The 19,115-nt window shown below is 43.1% G+C and overlaps 1 protein-coding gene across 2 annotated transcripts in view; it reads left to right on the plus strand.

Moving 5' to 3' along the window:
* The window catches only part of MSRA (methionine sulfoxide reductase A), a 376,781-nt gene that overhangs the window by 273,143 nt on the left and 84,523 nt on the right, over positions 1-19,115 (plus strand). For both annotated transcript variants that reach the window (XM_032636338.1, XM_032636339.1), the window contains one exon: positions 5,891-5,997. In XM_032636338.1, coding sequence (XP_032492229.1) covers positions 5,891-5,997 — 107 coding nt within the window. The remainder of the gene's footprint in view (positions 1-5,890; positions 5,998-19,115) is intronic.

Consider the following 19,115-nt stretch of genomic DNA (forward strand, 5'->3'; position numbering starts at 1 on the left):
TTTAGGATGGGGGCTGGGAGTGGTGAGAAGGGGAGTTTTAAAAGGCGTATGAGGAAACTTTTGTAAGTGTTCATTATCTTGATTGTGGTGATGATTTCATGGCATATACACGTGTCAAAACTGATCAAATTGTACAGTTTAAATATATACCATTTATGGTATGTCAATTATACCTTAATAAAACTGGTTTTAAAAAGATCTAACCCAAATCCTTACTGATGCTGAATTGAGGCCAGAGAGGTTAAGAGGCATGGATTCTAGATGGATCCATGTTCATCCTAGTGATCACAACTTGCTTCTCTGCATTCATATGTTTGTTGATACATTCTAGACATTTCCTGAGACTGAGATCAGGCTCAGTGGTCTGTGTTTTAGCTGGATCTCTAGCAAGGTTCCTGAACTCAGCTAGACGCTTAGTAGCTCATTTCTTGACAGGAATTTTTAAATTCTTAAGTAGTATGTTGAAAACTTCTCCTCCTTGAATTTCTGCATTAGAAGTCACAAGGGGATGGTGGAGATATGTTTATTGAGCTCCTATGTAAGATACCTAGCAAACCTGTGAGGTATGTATCACCATCCCCACTTTTCCGAATGAGGACACTGAAGCTTAGATGGGTCTAGTACCTCGGCTGAAGTTACACAGTAAACGCAGAGATGGAATTAGAATCCAGAACCATCTCATGGCAAAACTCATGCCAGTTTCTCTGCTTCATGCAGCAGACCACGATCGGGATCCATTTTTTCGCAGCAACTGGCTGTAGAAGAGAAGAATATAGATTCATCCTGGTGGGAGTCACCCGGTCTCTGTAGCCAGCATGGATGGTCCTCTAATGAGATTGCTCCTTGGAAGTTCCCTAACACAGAGTCAGTAATTTCAGACCATTAGGAATATGTCCTTCCTTGCCCTGACGTTCACTATCAGCTGATGACTCCTGAAATTTCTTAATCACCTCACAACAGCTCACAGTGTGAACTTCCCTTTAAAATTTCCATGTTCGGGCATATTTCTCATCTCTCTAGTCTGAAGGTATAAAACAGAGCTAGTACCCAAAGATGAGCCAAAGTTTAGAGGGCTACTGAGCAGATGAGAACTCATCCATCTTTTTGCCTCATTATAGGTTAAGCATTTCTCTGTTTTCCAGCATTTTCTCCGGCTCCACTGAGAGAGAGGGAAATCTTAGAGCAGTCTCATGGTGGTTTGTCCCTTTCAAATCTTATTTGGAGAAGGTGGATGGAGAAATCTCAAACAGTTGGTAGGTTCCAAGAGGGCAGTTCTTTTCAAGAATGCCCCAAAGCCCAGTCCTCAGTAATCAGCTTAGAGAGCGTTATGGAAGAATTGTAAGCACAAGATGTTGCATCTGAGCCGGTAATTCTCTTTTCACCCCCTACAGCAAGTCTATTGCTTACTTTCCTGGGTTGTGAAGACAGCCAAAATAATGTTAATAATTTATCCTCCTAGTTTTTCCAAAGCCAAGTGGAAGGCACAGTGAACTTTGCAACACATATTGAATCAATGTGCAAAAGAGCTCTGGATTTTTGATGATTTGGAACCCTGTGCTCACCCGGGGTTCCACGGAATTCTGTGGCTCCCTTGAAACTGAGCTTTCCGTATGTCTCTGGTCCCCCGTGTGTCCTGTCAAGACACCCATGCGGCCTCGTGCTCAACCGACCGGCTTCATTTCCTTCCAGGACAATTGGCAGGACTCCGGCTCATCTCCTCACAGCCCTCAGCGTAGACCAAGCTTCTTCTTATTTCTGGGTCTTGGGCTGGCATGCTCCACTGCCCACCAGATGCACCGCACACACACACTGTGTTCCGTAGTCTTTGATTGTTTCGCTGTAACTTCTTGTGCATCAATCTTGAAAAGAGAAAGTGCTTCCGTGTCAGGTAGATCTAGGTTTAACTCATAAGATGGCATTCACTGTACTAGGATGGGGACCTAGTTGAAAAATGAGACCGTCTTATTTCTGAATCCCAGTATCTAGTACCTTGCCTGATTCAGGGAAAGACGGATGAATGAGTGGAAGGAAGAAAAGAAGGCAGGAAGTCAGAAAGAAGGACTTTAAGAACTTCGTTTTTCAATAATTTTTAATTGTTTTTGTTTCTCTCTATCACCCGCTCTGCAAGTCTTTCTTTCCCCCTTTTTAATAACCCAGTGGGTGTGAGCTTGAGAGATACAAGATAATGTTAACAGGCTTGATTTTTCTCAAACTTCAGATCAGAGACCAAGCGTGAAGACATTGCATTTGAAAGCGCTTCATGGGTAGGAGCAGGGGAAGGAGAATTCACTCAAACAAACCCTTTCTTGGGTTTGTTTTCCATTGAAATGAAGAACTGGGGTGGACATGAGCAGAGTTAAAATTTAACTAGGAAGGTAATTCTGTTAAAGAAAAACGTAATAAACTGTTTAGTTAAAAACTGAACAGTACGTTTCTACACACATAAAATGAATCTTACCCCCTCTTTGGATTATTTATCTGTGAGACCCCTGCTGTGTGAGTATCTGAGATATTAATATAAATAATGCTTTTCTGGGGGAAAAGGGTCACTCCTAAAGTGTCTTGTGTGATGTCATTTTTATTTCAAAGTAGTTGTTCTGAACTGTTCTAAGATTATGAAAAGTTGTAAAAATAAAAGTATTTAACCCCTACATAATTTTTTATAGTCAACAAAGTACTTTACAGGTTCCATCTTATTTGCTCCTCAAACAAGCCTATAGGTTAGGCCCTTATAATCCTTGTTCTACAGAAGAGGTTTGAAGCTCAGAAAGATTAGGAAATTTGCATAAAACATGTCAGTGGCAGAGTCAGACCTAAAAACAAGCTCTTGCAGCTCTGAGTCCTAGGCTTCTGACAAGAGATTTAGTAAACAGGTTTTCCTCACATGTGAATTACTGTTTTGTGTTCATTATATAAACCAATAGAGGTTGAAAGAAATGGTGAAAAGTTTAATGATGCTAAACATCTATAAATGCAATGTATTAAAAATAATGAGAACAGAAAAGCCCTAGTTCTGTAGGTTTCTCAATCTGCTGAGCATCAAATTGTATTTCCCAGTGAACCATCTGCTTTCAAATTTGAAGCTTCTATCCACTTAATAAGCCCCTTCATTAGTGAACTGAAAGGTACATGCATTGGAATTAACCAAATACACATACGTGTATGTGCATATAGATGTATGGTTTTGGTTTAAGGTACACACACATGTATGTGGATATAGATATATGGTTTTGGTTTAAGGTATTATACCTTCTTCTCAGGATGAACAGTGATGGAAGAATGCAATCAAAATAACGTTGTCCTTGAGTAGACCGGAGAGTTGATGCCTAGTCCAGTATCACTCAAGACTCAAAGAAATCCGAACACAGGCTTTCATGTTTTCTCTCCATCCCCTAGTATATCTCTTTAACACTTTCTTGTCTTCCTTCCTGGCCAGTCAGGGGTTTAGCCAGAGTGACCAGGAAGAGAGGGTATTGTTTCTGACATGAAGAACTTTTAGTTTTATTAGAACATCCAAGAAGGGATGTGATTAGAAGGTTGAAGCTGTAAATTCAAAATTGAGAGACTTCTGCCCACAAATGTGACTATAACTGTGTGAATAGCTCCCATCTTTCCAATGCACGGTTAGTTTGGGTTCGTACAATGGGAGAGGTGCAGTGAGTCTGGGGTAGGGCTGTGGGTAATGCCCACAAAGTTACTCCTCTTTAAAGCTGTCCACAGTGTGTTGGCGACAGCCCAGACCTGCACAAGAAGACAGGGACAACAGTGGGAGGAGCCATATCAGTATTACAGTGTTACGGTGAACAAGCGATCAAGTTAGAATATAGAATCGAGGGATCATGGCTTCAGGGAAGGGCCCATAAATCCCCATCCCCGATTACAGTAGTAATATGAACTCTAATTGTATAAATAATGCATGGATTATTTTTTATAGAAATTCATTGCCTTATATACTTGTCCAGAATGACAGCCATGTGCATCTTTTCTGCCCAACCACACAATTTTGTGAAGTCTTCCAGATGTTTCTACCCCTTAGGTTGTCATGTCACTACAAGAGCAGCTCTAAAAAATCGATGTAAACTTAAGGGTTTCATTGTATAATCCTTATACCAGATGATTTGTGAAAATATGATCCGTGAAAGAGCCCACTGTTAAACCATATCCTTGGAGTGATTCTTAATTATTCCCACTCTGTTTTCTAAAAAGCCAATTTTTATCTGTAAGCAACAATTTTCCATGATCCTGTGATAATTCAGAGACCTCCAAGTAAACACACAGATATTAGTCTTCAGTGTACAAGGCGTATGTAATCTTAGTAAAACTTATTGAAAAATATAAATAAATCATACCTGCAGGTTCTCTTTTACTCACATACTAATTTCTCTTTTAAAAAAAAGAAAACTTAAATAGATTTAAACAACTACACACGGAGACAGTGTTTTTCGGCATCTTGTTCTGAATGTAGAGGGGTCTGACTTGACCGAAAATCAGCCATCCGGCAATATTTTTTCTTCGTGGAGAATGTTTCGGAAGGAACAGTGATGCAACCATCTTGCCATTATGCAAATGGATGTTAGGACAAAAGGATGGGAAGTAGTCACATGGGAAAAGCCCTACTTGTAAGGGAAGGAGGGAAAATTGAAAACAGAGAACATTCTGGAATGTATATTTATCCAGTCTCTTACCCTCCACTAGAATGTGAGCTCTGTGAAGGCAGGATTTTCTTTCATTCATTGCTATATCTTCAGCATCTGAAAAAGTACTCAGCATGTATTAGGTGCTTAATAAATAATATTTATAATACCTACTGTATACTGTAACTAATACTTATATATTATACACCATAAGACTACTACTAAAATACTTAAATGAATATATAACTTAGAAAGAAATGAAATAGATATACTAATTTGGTATTAATCAATACTTATTGGAGACATGGGCTGGTTTATTTTTATTATATAATATTAAATTAATATTTTGATGTCATTATTGGTATTGGCTCTTTAAGCCGCTTAGTTCCTGGTCCCCACGTGGCCTTTGTGCATTGAGGAAAGGAGGGGACTCTGAAAGCGGGAGAATGGAGTTTCTAGGAAGTCAACTAAGCTGGGGGCTCGAAAATATGGAACCGTTTGTTTTGGAGAGTTGCATCTTTTACTGGAGGAGTTTGGGGGCACTTGTTAAAACTGAAACTGATGCTTGAATGATGCAGTAAACATGTGTGAAGTTCATTTTACAACAACATGGGGGTCTATAGGGGATCTGTGGCAGGCCTGTGGCTGTTTAACTTGGGGACGCTATCATTCAGTTAGAAATTGACCGGCATCGACACTTTAGCTGCTGTGACAGGGTGGAAAGTACGCTGGGCTGATTTTAAGCGCTAGGTTTTTCTCTGATTAGGTGCATGACCTTAGGCAAACTCTTTAAACTCTCTGAGCATCAGTCACTTTGTCATTTATTAGGCAACTCCTGTGTGCAAAGCACTAGGCCAGGCACTTCCACTTATATTATTCCATTTCCTTATCTGCCAGTCGAGGGACGGTAACACCTGCCACACAGAATGTCTCATTAGGATCCAAGGAAACAGTGTGTATCACAGTGCTTTGCAAGCGATACATGGTTATGACTTAAATATCTGCATAGAAAACTGCGTATTTGCAGAGCATCTACTGCGATGCAAAGCCTGTGATAAATTTACCTTAAGTTCAAAGATATTTGTTACAATTAAAGTAGGCAAAGCAAAACAGATACGTTGCATGCTTGTTTAAGGAGAGTGGTGTCAGGATGCAGTTAAAACAGGCACTTAGCAGGACATGAGTCATGGAGAATGTGTGGCACTGGCCTCGTTGCCCAGGCCACCCCAGTAATCCTCTGCTTTCTGCTTTCCCAGGCTTGCGCCAAGGCAACGACCACGGCTCTCAGTACCGCTCTGCCATCTACCCGACCTCTGCTGAGCACATGGAGGCATCCCTGAGGTCCAAAGAGGCCTACCAGAAGGTAGGGTCCCCTCTCCCTCCCGGACCCCACCTGTGGAGGCAGAGTCTGGTTCTTGGCACTTGGCACTGTGTTCTGTTTTCACATGTTTCGGAAATTTCTGTCAGCCTGTTGGAATTGAGCCTTTCTGCTCCATAGAAGAATAGGCCCTTATGCCATTTCTCTTTAAAGTCAAGTCCTCCAGATGAATATACAGCTTAACATATAATCTCTCTCTCTCTCTCTGAGTCTCTCTTTTTTTTTCTCTGCCTGTCTTAATCTATTCGGGCTGCCACAACAAAGTACTACAGACCGGGGCGGCGGGGCGTGGAGGCTTAAACAACAGAAATCTATTGTCTCACAGTTCAGGAGGCTGGGAGTTTAAAATCACGGTGTTGGCAGGGCTGGATCCTTTGGAGGCTGTGAGGGCAGGATCTGCTCCAGGCCTCTCTCCTGGGCTTGTAGACGGCCGTCTTCTCCCTGTGTCTTCACATCATCTGCCCTCTATGTGTGCCTGTTTCTGTGTCCAAATGAACACCTTTATGATAACTCTGGTCATATTAGATTAGGGCCTTACCTAATGCCCATGTTTAACTTGATTATCTCTGTTAAAGACCCTATCTCTGGGAGGGAGGGAGACGCAAGAGGGAGGAGATATGGGGATATATGTATATGTATAGCTGATTCACTTTGTTATACAGCAGAAACTAACACACCATTGTAGAGCAATTATACTCCAATAAAGATGTTAAAAAAAAAAAAAAGACCCTATCTCCAGATAAGTTCACATTCTGAGTTCCTGGTAGTTGGAATTCCAACATCTTCTTGGGGGCACAGAATTCAACCCATAGTGCTCTCTCTCTTGCTTGTAACAGTAGATTGAATTATAATAAAAATACTTCTCAGAAATATAGATGTTACATCATGAAATAATTATTTTTCACCATTAACTTGTATTATATTTTTAAAATCTCCTCTGATAGAGATTTAGTTCTTTTCAAAATAACTTGAGTTGCTTTAAATTTTAGAACTTTGTGATAGTGTTTAAATTTTAATTATCTTTATATTTTCTAGAGAGTTGGATCCACATTTAAGAGTAGAGCCAGGAGCTACAGTAATGCTGATCTATTTTAGAATTATGTAAAAAGTCTGCTACGCAGCCATTCTCAGGAATGTGTGGGTTCTCCACCTGTCCCTGTGGTGGCAGAGGTGGCAGTGAGGAGGGGGCAGGGACAAGAGTACACCTATTGAGAAAAAGGAGCAGGACATGCCACTCACAGTCAGTTCAACTCCGAAAAGCAGACGGGGCTAACGGAGATGCTGATAGGACCCCATTTATTCCTTAGCACGTCCCCTCCCTCCCTCCAAGGCTGTGAAGTCTGCTTGGATGATAATAGTAGGCAGCCTCGAGGATGGCCCTCAGTGGTTGCTGCCCACGTGGAATCTCCTATCCCTGAGTGTGGGCTGGATTTAATGACTCCCTCCGAATGAATGACAGAAGCAATGGGATGTTACCTTTGAGATGAGTTCATTACAAGATTGTGGCCTCCATCCTGGGGGCCCTTTCTGTCTCACTGCCTCTTGGATCACTTGCCCTGGGGGAAGCCAGCTGCCATGTTGTGGGGCATCCCTTTATAAAGGCACACATGGCAAAGGGACCAAGGCCTCCAAGAGCCACATGCATGAGCTTGGAAGCCCCTCAACCCCAGTCAAGCCTTCAGTTGAGACTGCAGCCCCAGTTTGATAATTTGTCTGCAGCCTCACATTGGACCTCAAGCCAGAGGCACCCAGCTGCACTGTGCTGCAGAAGCTACAAGAAAATAAACGTTTTGAACTCATTTGAGCCTGTTTATATTTCCATTCTAAAAAGCTTTTAAGTATAAATTATCCTTTCTCAGATCTCTTTTTATAATGACTTTTCTTTTTTTAATTAAAAAAATGTTTCCATTATAGTTTATCACAGGATATTGAATACAGTTCCCTGTGCTGTGTAATAGGACCTTGTTGTTTATCCAGTCTATATATAATAGTTTGCATCTGCTAGTCCCAAACTCCCAATCCGTCCTTCCCCCACCCCCCATCTCCCTTGGCAACCACAAGCCTGTTCTCTATGACTGTGAGTCTGTATCTATTTCATAGATAAATTCATTTGTGTTATATTTGAGATTCCACATATAACTGATATCATATGGTATTTGTCTTTCTCTTTCTGACTTACTTTGCTTAGTATGGTAATCTCTAAGTCCATCCATGCAGCTGCAAGTGGCATTATTTCGTTCTTTTTTTATGGCTGAGGAGTATTCCATTGTATATATGCACCACACCTTCTTTATCCACTCCTGTGTCAATGGACATTTAGGTTGTTTCCAGGTCTTGGCTATTGTAGATAGTGCTGCTGTGAACATGGGGGTGCATGTATGTGATGACTTTTCTTTCTCTTTTTTTTTGTATTTTATTTATTTTTTATGCAGCAGGTTCTTATTAGTTATCACTTTTATACATATTAGTGTATATATGTCAATCCCAATCTCCCAATTCATCCCACCACCACCCCTCCCCCATGATGACTTTTCTGATAATGGTAGGCTCACCTGGGCACGTATGCTTCACTTCAGCTTGTGACCTCCGGCCTTGAATTACCTCAACTGGTATGTCAGCTGCATAAGTTTTTATCAGATGCCTGACACTCAGAAAGCCATGTATCATATTTACCTCAGGTGGACACATAAGGATGAGAGACCTCTGTCACAGGACTGTAGGCCAGAAGTGATGGGAGCTTTGTCTAGGATGGTGGAAGTATGAATGGAATGAAGGGATATTTAGGAAGGAGAACTAATAGAACCTGGGCCTGGATTGGAAGTGGAGACTAGATGAGGGGGAGGAATCCAGGGTGACTTAGGTTTCTGGCTAGTGATATTTTGTGTGAAGGTATGGAGGAGCAGAGGCAGATTTGTGGGGAGGGTGAGTTAAGTTTGGAAGGGTGGTGTTTAAGGTACCCCTGTTGCGTGCATCCACGTGGCTATCAGGAGGAGACATGGGCTGTTCCCACCTTGCAGGGAGGGTTATTGTGACTATTAACTGGGTTAATGCTTGTAAAGCACAGGGCGTAGCACATAGTAAGTGCTCAACAAATGGTAGCCCTTATTACTGTTGGGATTATCAATTTATATTTGGTAAATGAAGCCTTAGTTGCTGATACAATCGCTTAGAAAAGTGATAAGTGATGAGAAGAGGAGGCTTAGGACCTGAGGAACACCAGCATTGGAGAGATTGGTAGGGAAGTGCCTACACCAGACAAGGTGCTGTGGCAGGCTCCTCTGAGAATTGGCCCCATGCAAAACCTGAAAAGTTAGTTCTATTTTATTTAATCTCTTTATATTTAATTATAAAGGCTGTGTTAGTAAGTAATACTAAAAGTTACATATGATTAATGCTATATATTGATTTCCTAATATAATGATTTACAATCTCTTAAGGTACAAACAGTAATACTTAGAGACTCTGGAAGGATATTAATCTCCCTGCAGAATATCTCAAAATGAGTTGATATTCTGGTGTTCACAATGAAAATTTTAAGTTCTCAAGGTCAGTGCCTTCCATGTGATGATGAAGAGGCTAACTTACACCTAATTTTCTGGTTTCTACCCCAATATAGTTTCTTATCCTCAGCTTTGAATGGAACCCACATTGGTCTTAGATAACAGATACACATATGAAGTAAAATTTAGATATTAAATATTATTTGTTTTAATAATTTCTCCATTATTTTTGTAGATTTGGGGAATGTTAATCTTATATTCTAGACAGTTGTTCTAACCTAGTGCTTTTTGGGTGTTCTGTACTTAAGCATATGGGAATTAAATACATTCCTACATATACATATTTTTTGCTTGACTTTTAAAAGTAGGATCTATTTTTAAAATAAAGATTGGGGCCTTCTTGTGCCCCCAGCATCCAGATATCCATTGCTGTTAACATAATCACACAGAACTGCTTTATCACCAACTCAGAGAACAAATACTGTCACGACTCTTTTATACATAAATAAAAACTGGCCCTGGATTCCACTGATAGGCGAGTAGAAAGTCCAGTATTTCTCTCCTGGCAAACTGACTAAAACCCATGGAGTCTTGACTCTAGACCAGAGCCTCCGTACAGCTCTCTACCCAATGCCGGTGGTCTCTCCTGCAGCATCCGGCAGGAGCCACTAGCCACATAGAGGTGTTGAGCACTTGAAATGTGGCTCATGCAACTGAAGTACCGAACGTTTTATTTTCTTTTAACTAATTTAATTGTGTATTTACATAGCCACATGAGGCCAGCGGCAGCCTGATTCGACAGCACAGCAGTGTAAGGGGTGGGGCGGTGTGTGTGTTGCAGGGGACGGGGCGTCAGTCTGACTCCCTGGCTGGCAGACCCACAGTTACAAGCCCTCTGCTCCCGGGCTGGCGCATTGCGAGAGCTCAGGAACTGCTCTCTCCTCTCTTCTCCTCTCTGGAGAGGCACAGCATGAGGGTCAAATGCTCTTCCTCCACCAGTGAGAGCTACTGTCCTTTTCCCTCTTTTCCTATCTATGCCATGAGGGGTCAAGCTATTTTCCTATTCAGGAACCAAAGAACAAGGTGTCTCATGGTGTCACCTACCTTGTTGAGCACTGGCACACAGGTGACCACTGTGATTTTTGTCTTAGTCTGGGTCCTGTAGAAAGGAGAGCCCGTGAAAAAGGCTTATGTGTGAGGACTTTACTGGGTGCCACAGAGCAGGAGTGAGGGGCAGGGGAGTGGAAGAGAAGAGGAAGGAGAACCAGTGTAAGTTGGCCCCTGCTCTCGGTGAAGGGGTGTCTGGTCCTTATGAAATGACGGGTCCTTCCGGGGGAAGAAGGGAAGCATCTGTCCGTTGGATGCCACCCCCCATGGGTTCACTCCGCACTTCTGGGCTGCACACCTGTGGGCTCAGGGTACTGTGTCCCCAGGGCAGGAAGCAAGAGGCACATGGCATGGGTGTGAGGTGAGACACTGCATGAGGCTACGCAGAGTCCATGCAGAGCTGGCCACTGCAGCAGGAACTGCAGGAGAGAAAGGTGAGGCCGAGGGGATCTGAGCTGATGCACGAGAGGTGCAACAATGTACAAAGGGTCCTTCACCCACCCCTGCCCGGTCCACGCCAGCAAGTGACTACAGTGTCTCCAGGATAATTTACTATGATTTAGTGACTTTCTGGCTCCTCTGTTAGAGCAGAGAATGAAAAACACGAGTCTAATTTTAGCAGGCATCCTGCTACAATCGTAGAATTACATAATATACAGTTATGTATGTATATAGTTGATATATCTATATGTACATGTAATAATGACATTGAGGTTAATAGAACAGCAACAGTACTGAGTACTTACTACATGCTAATTACTGTTTTAAGTACTTTATACAAATGGAGCCATTTCTATATCTCTGACTATATGTATCAGTATACATACATAGATATAATGGATATGTTTAGATATAGGTATGAATATGTCTCTCTGTATCTTTATGTAAAATTGTATGCATTCATGTATTTCTTGTTTCTAGTTTTGAAGCTTGTATCAATTTCTAACTGTCCATGCAATTGATATAATTGATAAATACACACCAAAAGAAGAAAAAGAAATCAGCAATTCTCAGTGCTGGTGAGAGGCAGTGTGATTAGCTTTTACACCATAAAGAAGTTGATCTGTGTTTTTACATTTACCTTAAAGAGTAACGTGGTTTTTACTAGGTCACTGACTAAGTAGGGAAAGAGTCTCAGATATCACACGTTGCCTTCACAGGTGAGTGAAGGAGAGGAAGAAGTTGGGAGGTGACACCTGGAGTTGGCTTCCTGGGTTTTCTCTCCAGGATAACCTTGAACAGATTCCTGAAGCAACAGGGGTCTTTAATCTGGGAGAGTCATTCTTAACAGTACTGGATGAGGGCCTAGGACTCTGTAATCTACCTTATTACAAACATTCGGGTTAAACCTCGGGGAGGTTCTGCAGATGGCTTTCCATCATTTGATATGTATTGTTTTCTCTGGTAAGAGTTGGCATTTCCGGCCCTGTCACCACATCCTGGGAATTCATCTTATCTGAGCCCTGGCGGGACCCCTCTGTACTAACTATAACATTGACTGAAGTTGCTAATTTAATAGTCTTCACTGGTTTGCCCCCAGTGACCCCCTAGTAAGCAGCTTCTTCAGCAACTTCTTTATGCCACGTGAAGTTGAGAGTGACAGTATTACTTACCACGGAACAGCCATTTGAACATAAAATTAGCTGATTTTTATCACAGGGACCAATCGTTGAGCTAATTAGATGTGCAGTACTGCTGATGAGCCAGAAACCCAAAGTGATTTTCCATCTAAACTGTGGTTTTCTGCAGAGTTGGCGGGGTTGTAGATACCAGGCTCACCAACCACCCTAGGAAAGGAAGAAAGGCTGAAGAAGTTTGCTAATTTCCATTCAGATTAGAGGAGGCTGGAGAATCTTATAGAGGAGGATCAGAGCGAAACTTCAACTTCACGCTGGCTTCCTTGACCTTGAAAGGGTGGGATTCTGTTTGCAGAATCTGACAGCTGCTTCACATGTCTGGTGAGCTGCAGCCTTTGCACAAAATGTGGGGTCTTCTTGCCTTTGGACAAAGACTTCGTAGTCTTTTGTTAACAGCATTTTCATATTTTTTCCTCAGAGTTTCATGGTGGAATTCTTTGCTTATGGTATTAATTGGAGGAGACAATTGGCTGTATTATTAATTGTTGTTGGATCGTGAGATGTAGACAGTTTACCTCTCAAGTGAACCTGTGATGACATTTTCTAATACTCTAAGTTGAATAGTGACCTGTGGCAGGGAGGGGGGTTGTTCACTTGTGATTTTTATGTCCTGAAAATTTGACTGTTCCTCAGTTAGGAATTAAATCTTTTGATCACCAATAGATTACGTTACCTGAAACTTGATAGAGAATTAATAAATCTGAAGGCTGTTCTGGCCACATGGCCCACTTCCTTCCCCGCTCCTCAAAGCTTCGTGAACAGTAAGCACAAGCTTTCCTCTGGATAACCTCTTTGGGTGAATGTTGAATTACCCACCATGTGTCAAATATAAAACAGTGCCCTAACATCTGGCTCTGTCTCTCAGCATCCCACCTATCCATCCATCCATCCATCCATCCATCCATATCTTCAGCATAGCTGTAGTCTCTATTTGCCATATTTTATCTTAAATTTCAATTATCTAGCAATCTGTCACTGTACTCTATAGTGTCATTTTTTTAAAAAAGTACCCAAGTGAAAGATTAAAAAATATATGCAATGATTGGATTACAACAAGTATTTTTTAGAATTGCTTCAGCTTTGATTATTTACTTTGATTAGTGGCTGCCGACATTCCATGGCATTCGCCACATCCTTTCAGTCTCTGTCTAGGTGGCCACGTTGCCTCCTTCCCTTCTATGTGTCTAATCTCCCTCTGCCTCTCTCTTACAAGGACCCATGTGATTACATTTAGGGCCCACTGGATAATCCAAGATAATCTCCCCATCTCAAGACCCTTAATTTAATCGCAGCCATATAAAGTAACGTTCACATGTTCCAGGGATTAGGGCACCAGGGGGCACCATTATTCAGCCTACTACAGTCTGCGGATCTGCTTTCCATCCTACCACTGTCACATGTCCAGCCTCAAATGGGGGCTGAAACTGGGAGCTCTTCTTTCCTGGGCTGCTCACCCAGTGGGTGCCCATCTGGCTTCTTCTGGACTCCAGGGCCATCCACAGAACACGCTCAGTATCCCAGAGAGGACAGGGCTCGCTCTCCTCTTTCTTGGGGTTTGTATCTAGTTTTGAAGGGAGGTACAAATTTTCATAAGCTTATCCCCCTTTCAAACATCTCTACCTTCAAAAAAGATCCACCTTCATCCCCATCCTGCTTACCAAAACAAAGTAGCATACTAAAAATAGCAACAGGAAAAAAGCCCTAAGAGCTAGATTTGGGGGAGAAAATTATGCGTGTGAGTGAGTAATCAAAATAATGTTGGAATGGCTGGGGAGGGTGTTCTGGTATTCTCCTAGTGACTTACTACCCGTGGATCCCTGACTTCCAGTCTTCATTTTAAAATTACCTGAGTGTGGATAGCAAAATTTCCTCATAGGCTTGTTATAAGAATTAAATAATATTTTCTATATATGTAAAATACCTCTTGTTATGGACTGAAAAAAATATATATATACCTACTATAGCTAGCCTGTAGTAGCCACCCAATATACATTAATCGAAGCTGAGCCCCTTCAGTCTTCCAATCATGAAAGTAGTTCTAATTATGCCAACTCAATTGAGAGGAATTAAATATAATTAATAAATATCCAGTTATGCTATAATCATCATAATATAACTGGACCTGATAATTCCCTACCAGGAGGTACAGATCATTTGTGTTTCCTTGTAAGCGTCTGTGGGCTGAAAATTTGAAAATTGGTCCTTCCTTCCTTACCTTCCCCCCATCTTCCTCAGTAAATTAATACATTAATTACCTTATCAAATATTAATTGTGTACTGATTAGTTGCCAGACTCTCATTATAGTTGTTTCAAACACAGCTATCTGAAGAAGGATCTCATGAAGTTTATTGTAATAAACTGTGCTTGCTACACATGGTCACAAAAGCCCATGTGTCACAAATGCTCTTTCCTGTAGACCATTTTCTGGGAACTATCCTGACATTAAGTGGGCTGTTTGGGGGCTCCTGGTCATCCTTGTTTCCCCCAAGACCTGGTTCTGTGCTTGGCACCTAGCAGATTGTCAGCAAATATTTGTTGACCCGAACGAAAAAGATGTAGCAGAATAAAGAAACCCACTGTTACCCCTTGTTACAGACTGAATATCTGTGTCCTCCCAAAATTCATATGTTGAAGCCCTAACTCTCAGTGTGATGGCATTAGGAGCGGGGGCCTTTGGGAGGTGTTTAGGGTTAGATGAGGTTATGAGGGTGGAGCCCCCATGGTGGGATTAGTGTCCTTGTAAGAAGAGACACCAGAACCCACTCCCTCCCTCCCTCCCTCTCTCTCTGTCCCTCTCTCCCTCTCTCCCCCCCTCCCCGCACGAGCACACAGAGAAGAGATCACGTGAGCACACAGTGAGATGGTGGCCACCTTTAAGTCATGAAAAGAGTCCTCACAATGAAACCTACCCTGCTGGCACCTCCCTGCCTCCAGAACTGTGAGAAATAATTGTCTTTTGTTTATAAAGCAACCCAATCTGTGGTACTTTGTTATGGCAGCCCGGGCTGACTAAGATACCAGGGAGGGGTGGGGAGAACCATAGCCGTGGTTGAGAGTACCTGGGGCCCTGCTCTGCCCTTACTGACCCTGACCTTGCACAAGTCTTTACAGCTCTACTTTCCTGTGTATAAAGTGGGGAACATAAGAACAACAAAAATTTTTATAAATGTTAACAGTTTCCAGTGCTTTGTCCCGTATCATATGAGTGGTAAGCCTCACCCCACACAGGGAAGTAGTTCAGGGTCTGTCCTCCTACCTGCCTTAGGAAGAAACCGAAGCTCAGATGGACTTCATTCATGTTTCCAAGATGACCCAGGTAATACATTTAGACAGAGTCATCTGACTCTGAATTCCATATGCTTTCCTCACACACTGTCCTCGGTAATCTGTCAAGCATTTTATGAATATCACGGTTTAATGAGGTGACTCCAGAGACGAGGCTGTTGGCAATGACTTCATCCTGCTTTTCCAGGGGCCCTCAAATCTCAAACCATTGTGGAAATATAGGATCTGAGAACCTTCCTTTCGGTCATGAATAGAGAAAATGGCAGGATTATTCCTGTTTCTTTGTTTACAGGGAAATGGGTAGGTTGCATTCTAGAAATATCCCTTCTCAATCTATTGTGTTCTCTGTGCTCTGATGTGAAAACCAACGACAGCACTAAAAGACTCTTTTACCAACACCAAAAATCATTTATTTGCATCAAAGCACCCTGAGTAGATGTGGCTAAATGTCAGTTGATATTTGATGGTTTGGGGATTAACCAGCTCTTCTTCCTCTTCTTCTTTTTTTAAAAATTTGTGCTATTGTTTAAAGCATGGAATTATGATTTTTAAATGTCCGTGGAAACGTCCTGAATAATTCATTCACCTACTTTAGTCAAAGAGAAAAATCCCCCTTTGTGTGCCCAGCAGTAAGGATGAAATTCCTCTTACACCCCTCTTGTAGCTTTGTGGTTGTCATTACAGGTATTATTATGAACTCTAAATAAGAACTTGTGAAATAAAGGTTTTTATAATGCCCCTTTCTGGGAGGCAGGCATCTATATTTCTATGTATGCAGCCATACAGACAGATAGATCTTTTAGTTGCATCTGGGTGATTATTTTCATTACCACTTATTACTGTGTGCTAGACTCCCCTTGTATGAGTACAGATTGCCCTTTCTTGCACTGTATTTAGAAATATCTGCATTACCCCTGGGCATTTGTTCATTAATGGGGGTGGGGAGAGAAAAAGCTTGTAATAATGGTCTTTACATATTATTAAACTGTGTGCATTAACATTTGGGTCCGAATGAAAAATCTGGTTTGTGTTACTGCCCTCTGGTGGTTGTAGTCTGTTGCTGCAGTGGCAGGGAAGTGCGTCCCTGGGGTGGAGTTCTGCCTTTGGTGGCAGCGTCCAGGAGCGATGCAGACTAGGGCATTGCTGAGCCATCAGTCTTTGATTCACAGTCACTGCTTTTCATGCAAGTGCACTGCAAGCACCCTAGGATTCCACTTACTGGCCAGAATAATGATACAAGAAGGCATTCTTGTGAGGGCCAAGGAGACATTTTCATTTTAGGGGAGGTATACACACAAAATAACCCTGACCCACGTAGGGTGACATTTGAGTGAGTTCAAATTCTCCATGGGCCGCACTCCTCCTCATCTTTCAAGGCCAGCGTGGGAAAATGCAGTGGCTCCCTATGTGTGACATATGTACCACTTGTGGTACCTGAGGTGACTTCGGGTGTATCCAGATGAGCATTTTCAATGTTAATAGTTATGTGTGAATACCTTAATATGTTTTAGGAACAATGCAGTGAGTGTTTGAAGCCCACGATTTCCTGGGCGTTACTGCTTAGGTGATGCCCAGGAGATGGGGCCCACACACAGCTGCCTTCTTTGCAGTGATTACGGCACTGGGTTGATGAGCCATTGGCTGGTGGGGCAGAACCCCCGTGGAGGTGGAGGGATGACTGGGGGCAGCAGCAGCTCAGCCACCTCTCTAAGCCTGGGGTTCCTGATTTGTTAAATAGGATCATAATGGCTCCTTCTTAGCGTGCTATGGCATTATAAGGTATGGTGTACATGTCAGGCATCTGTCACAGAGCAGGCGCCCTCATCTCCTCACACTAGGGACACTTCTCTGAGCCTTCCTCCGTGTTCGCATCCTGCTTTGCTTGACACACTTATTCCACCCTTCATTGGCCCCTTGTAAGAGTTCCGTGTTCTTCTCCCTCTAGATTGTAGGTGGGGCCTGCCCTGTGGAGTGAGCCCATGTGGCTCTGTGCACAAAGCAGGCTCTCTACACGTGCTTGTGGCAGGAATTAAGTGCAAAATCATTCTGAGTGACGTTTCCCGTCCTCTGACACATTCGGTACATTTCATCTATCGGATGACGGCAGGGCCTATACGTGGTCCCTCCTGTCTCCCTGATTCATGTGGTCTGATAACCGGGACCAGATTAGGTCCCTGCCCATTGGCTGCAAACGGGGAGAAAAGGTCTGCAGTGTCTAGCGCCTGCCAGCGCCAATATCGCTCTTATCTTACCAACTGATATATATAGGTTTATGGTCTGCGCCTGCGTGCACATGCTCTACTTGTTAATTTCAGAGGCAGGTAAACGGAAGGCAGTGGAAACATTTTAAATACAGTATTTCAGCTAGGGTAGGATCTATCCTGGAGACAACGCAAGAGCCTTTGTTGCTCAAGCAGGTAGACTTATAAGGCTTGCCCTGGTTTAGTCTATATAAAATGGCTTTAGGAGTGGTCCAATCAGAGAAATAACCAGGGCGGGGTGGGGGGGAGGGGAGTAGGAGCCCTTACAGTTCAAGGGCAACCGGAGTGAAACAGGGTTTGTTGTCTTCCTGTGAAATTCCCGTGGATTTTGTCTCAGCTCCGTGTGGTTCTAAGTTTCTCCGATTGCCCTCCACAGAGCTTCCCATCCTGTTCCTAAATGACTGCAGAACGCCCGCTTGCATGTCTGCAATGGAGGCGATGTTCATTTAAGGCTTCGAGAAATCAGAGCTTTCACGATTGCCGTGAAAGCCAGAGAGCCGCAAGCACCTCAGTAGCGGAGATGAAAGGACATGTGTGTGCATGTGTGTTTGGAACTTAAAGGACAGGGAGAAAAAGAAAAGAGATGTTACCGCTTTGCAATTCCTTCAAAATATGCCTGACTCCCTCTGGTGGGACCATTTAACTCCAAATGCGCCCCCCACATCCCCCTCGGCCCCTGCCACACGCTCCCCGCTCCCACGACATTCATCTTGGCTTCTGTGACATCTGTTCTGGGCACTGCGGAGCCGTCTTCTCGTTGCCATGGCAGCCGGTGGAGAGAGCCCGCCCATTGGCTGCTAGCGGAGAGGAGAAAAAAGGCCCGCAGTGTCAGGGGTCGTGTGCCTGGTGCCAGACTGCCACTGTTTTCAGTCAGCTGCTGGCTTGGCCACATTAACAGAGCACGGGGCGGCGGGCAGAGGCCCGCGGGGACCGCCCGCCACAGCTGTGGACATTGCCGGGGGAATGGGGGGCCCCCCGAGGTCAATGTCATTAGTTTCTCCCTCAAGTGTGAAGTGTGTGAAGGACGAAAGCAGCGCCCGTCAAGAAGAGTGGGCTGCCTTTTCCTTCACCTTGAACTGCTCTGAGCTCTCTTTTCTTTTGTAGTGTTTGGATTGAAATTCGGAGGATGACCCTTTCTACTCCCAGCCATCCCCATAGTGAGAGGGCCTGGGCCCAAGTTAAGCTGTCAAAATAAAAGCCTCTATCAGATTCCATTTACCTTGACCATTACCCTGTCACTCTAAAACGAAAAGAGGACAGCATTTCATTTCAAAATCGGCACCCGAACCTGATTGTTTTAAAAATCATTTTC

This window comes from Phocoena sinus, chromosome 6, assembly GCF_008692025.1.
Source record: "Phocoena sinus isolate mPhoSin1 chromosome 6, mPhoSin1.pri, whole genome shotgun sequence".
Taxonomy (NCBI): domain Eukaryota; kingdom Metazoa; phylum Chordata; class Mammalia; order Artiodactyla; family Phocoenidae; genus Phocoena; species Phocoena sinus.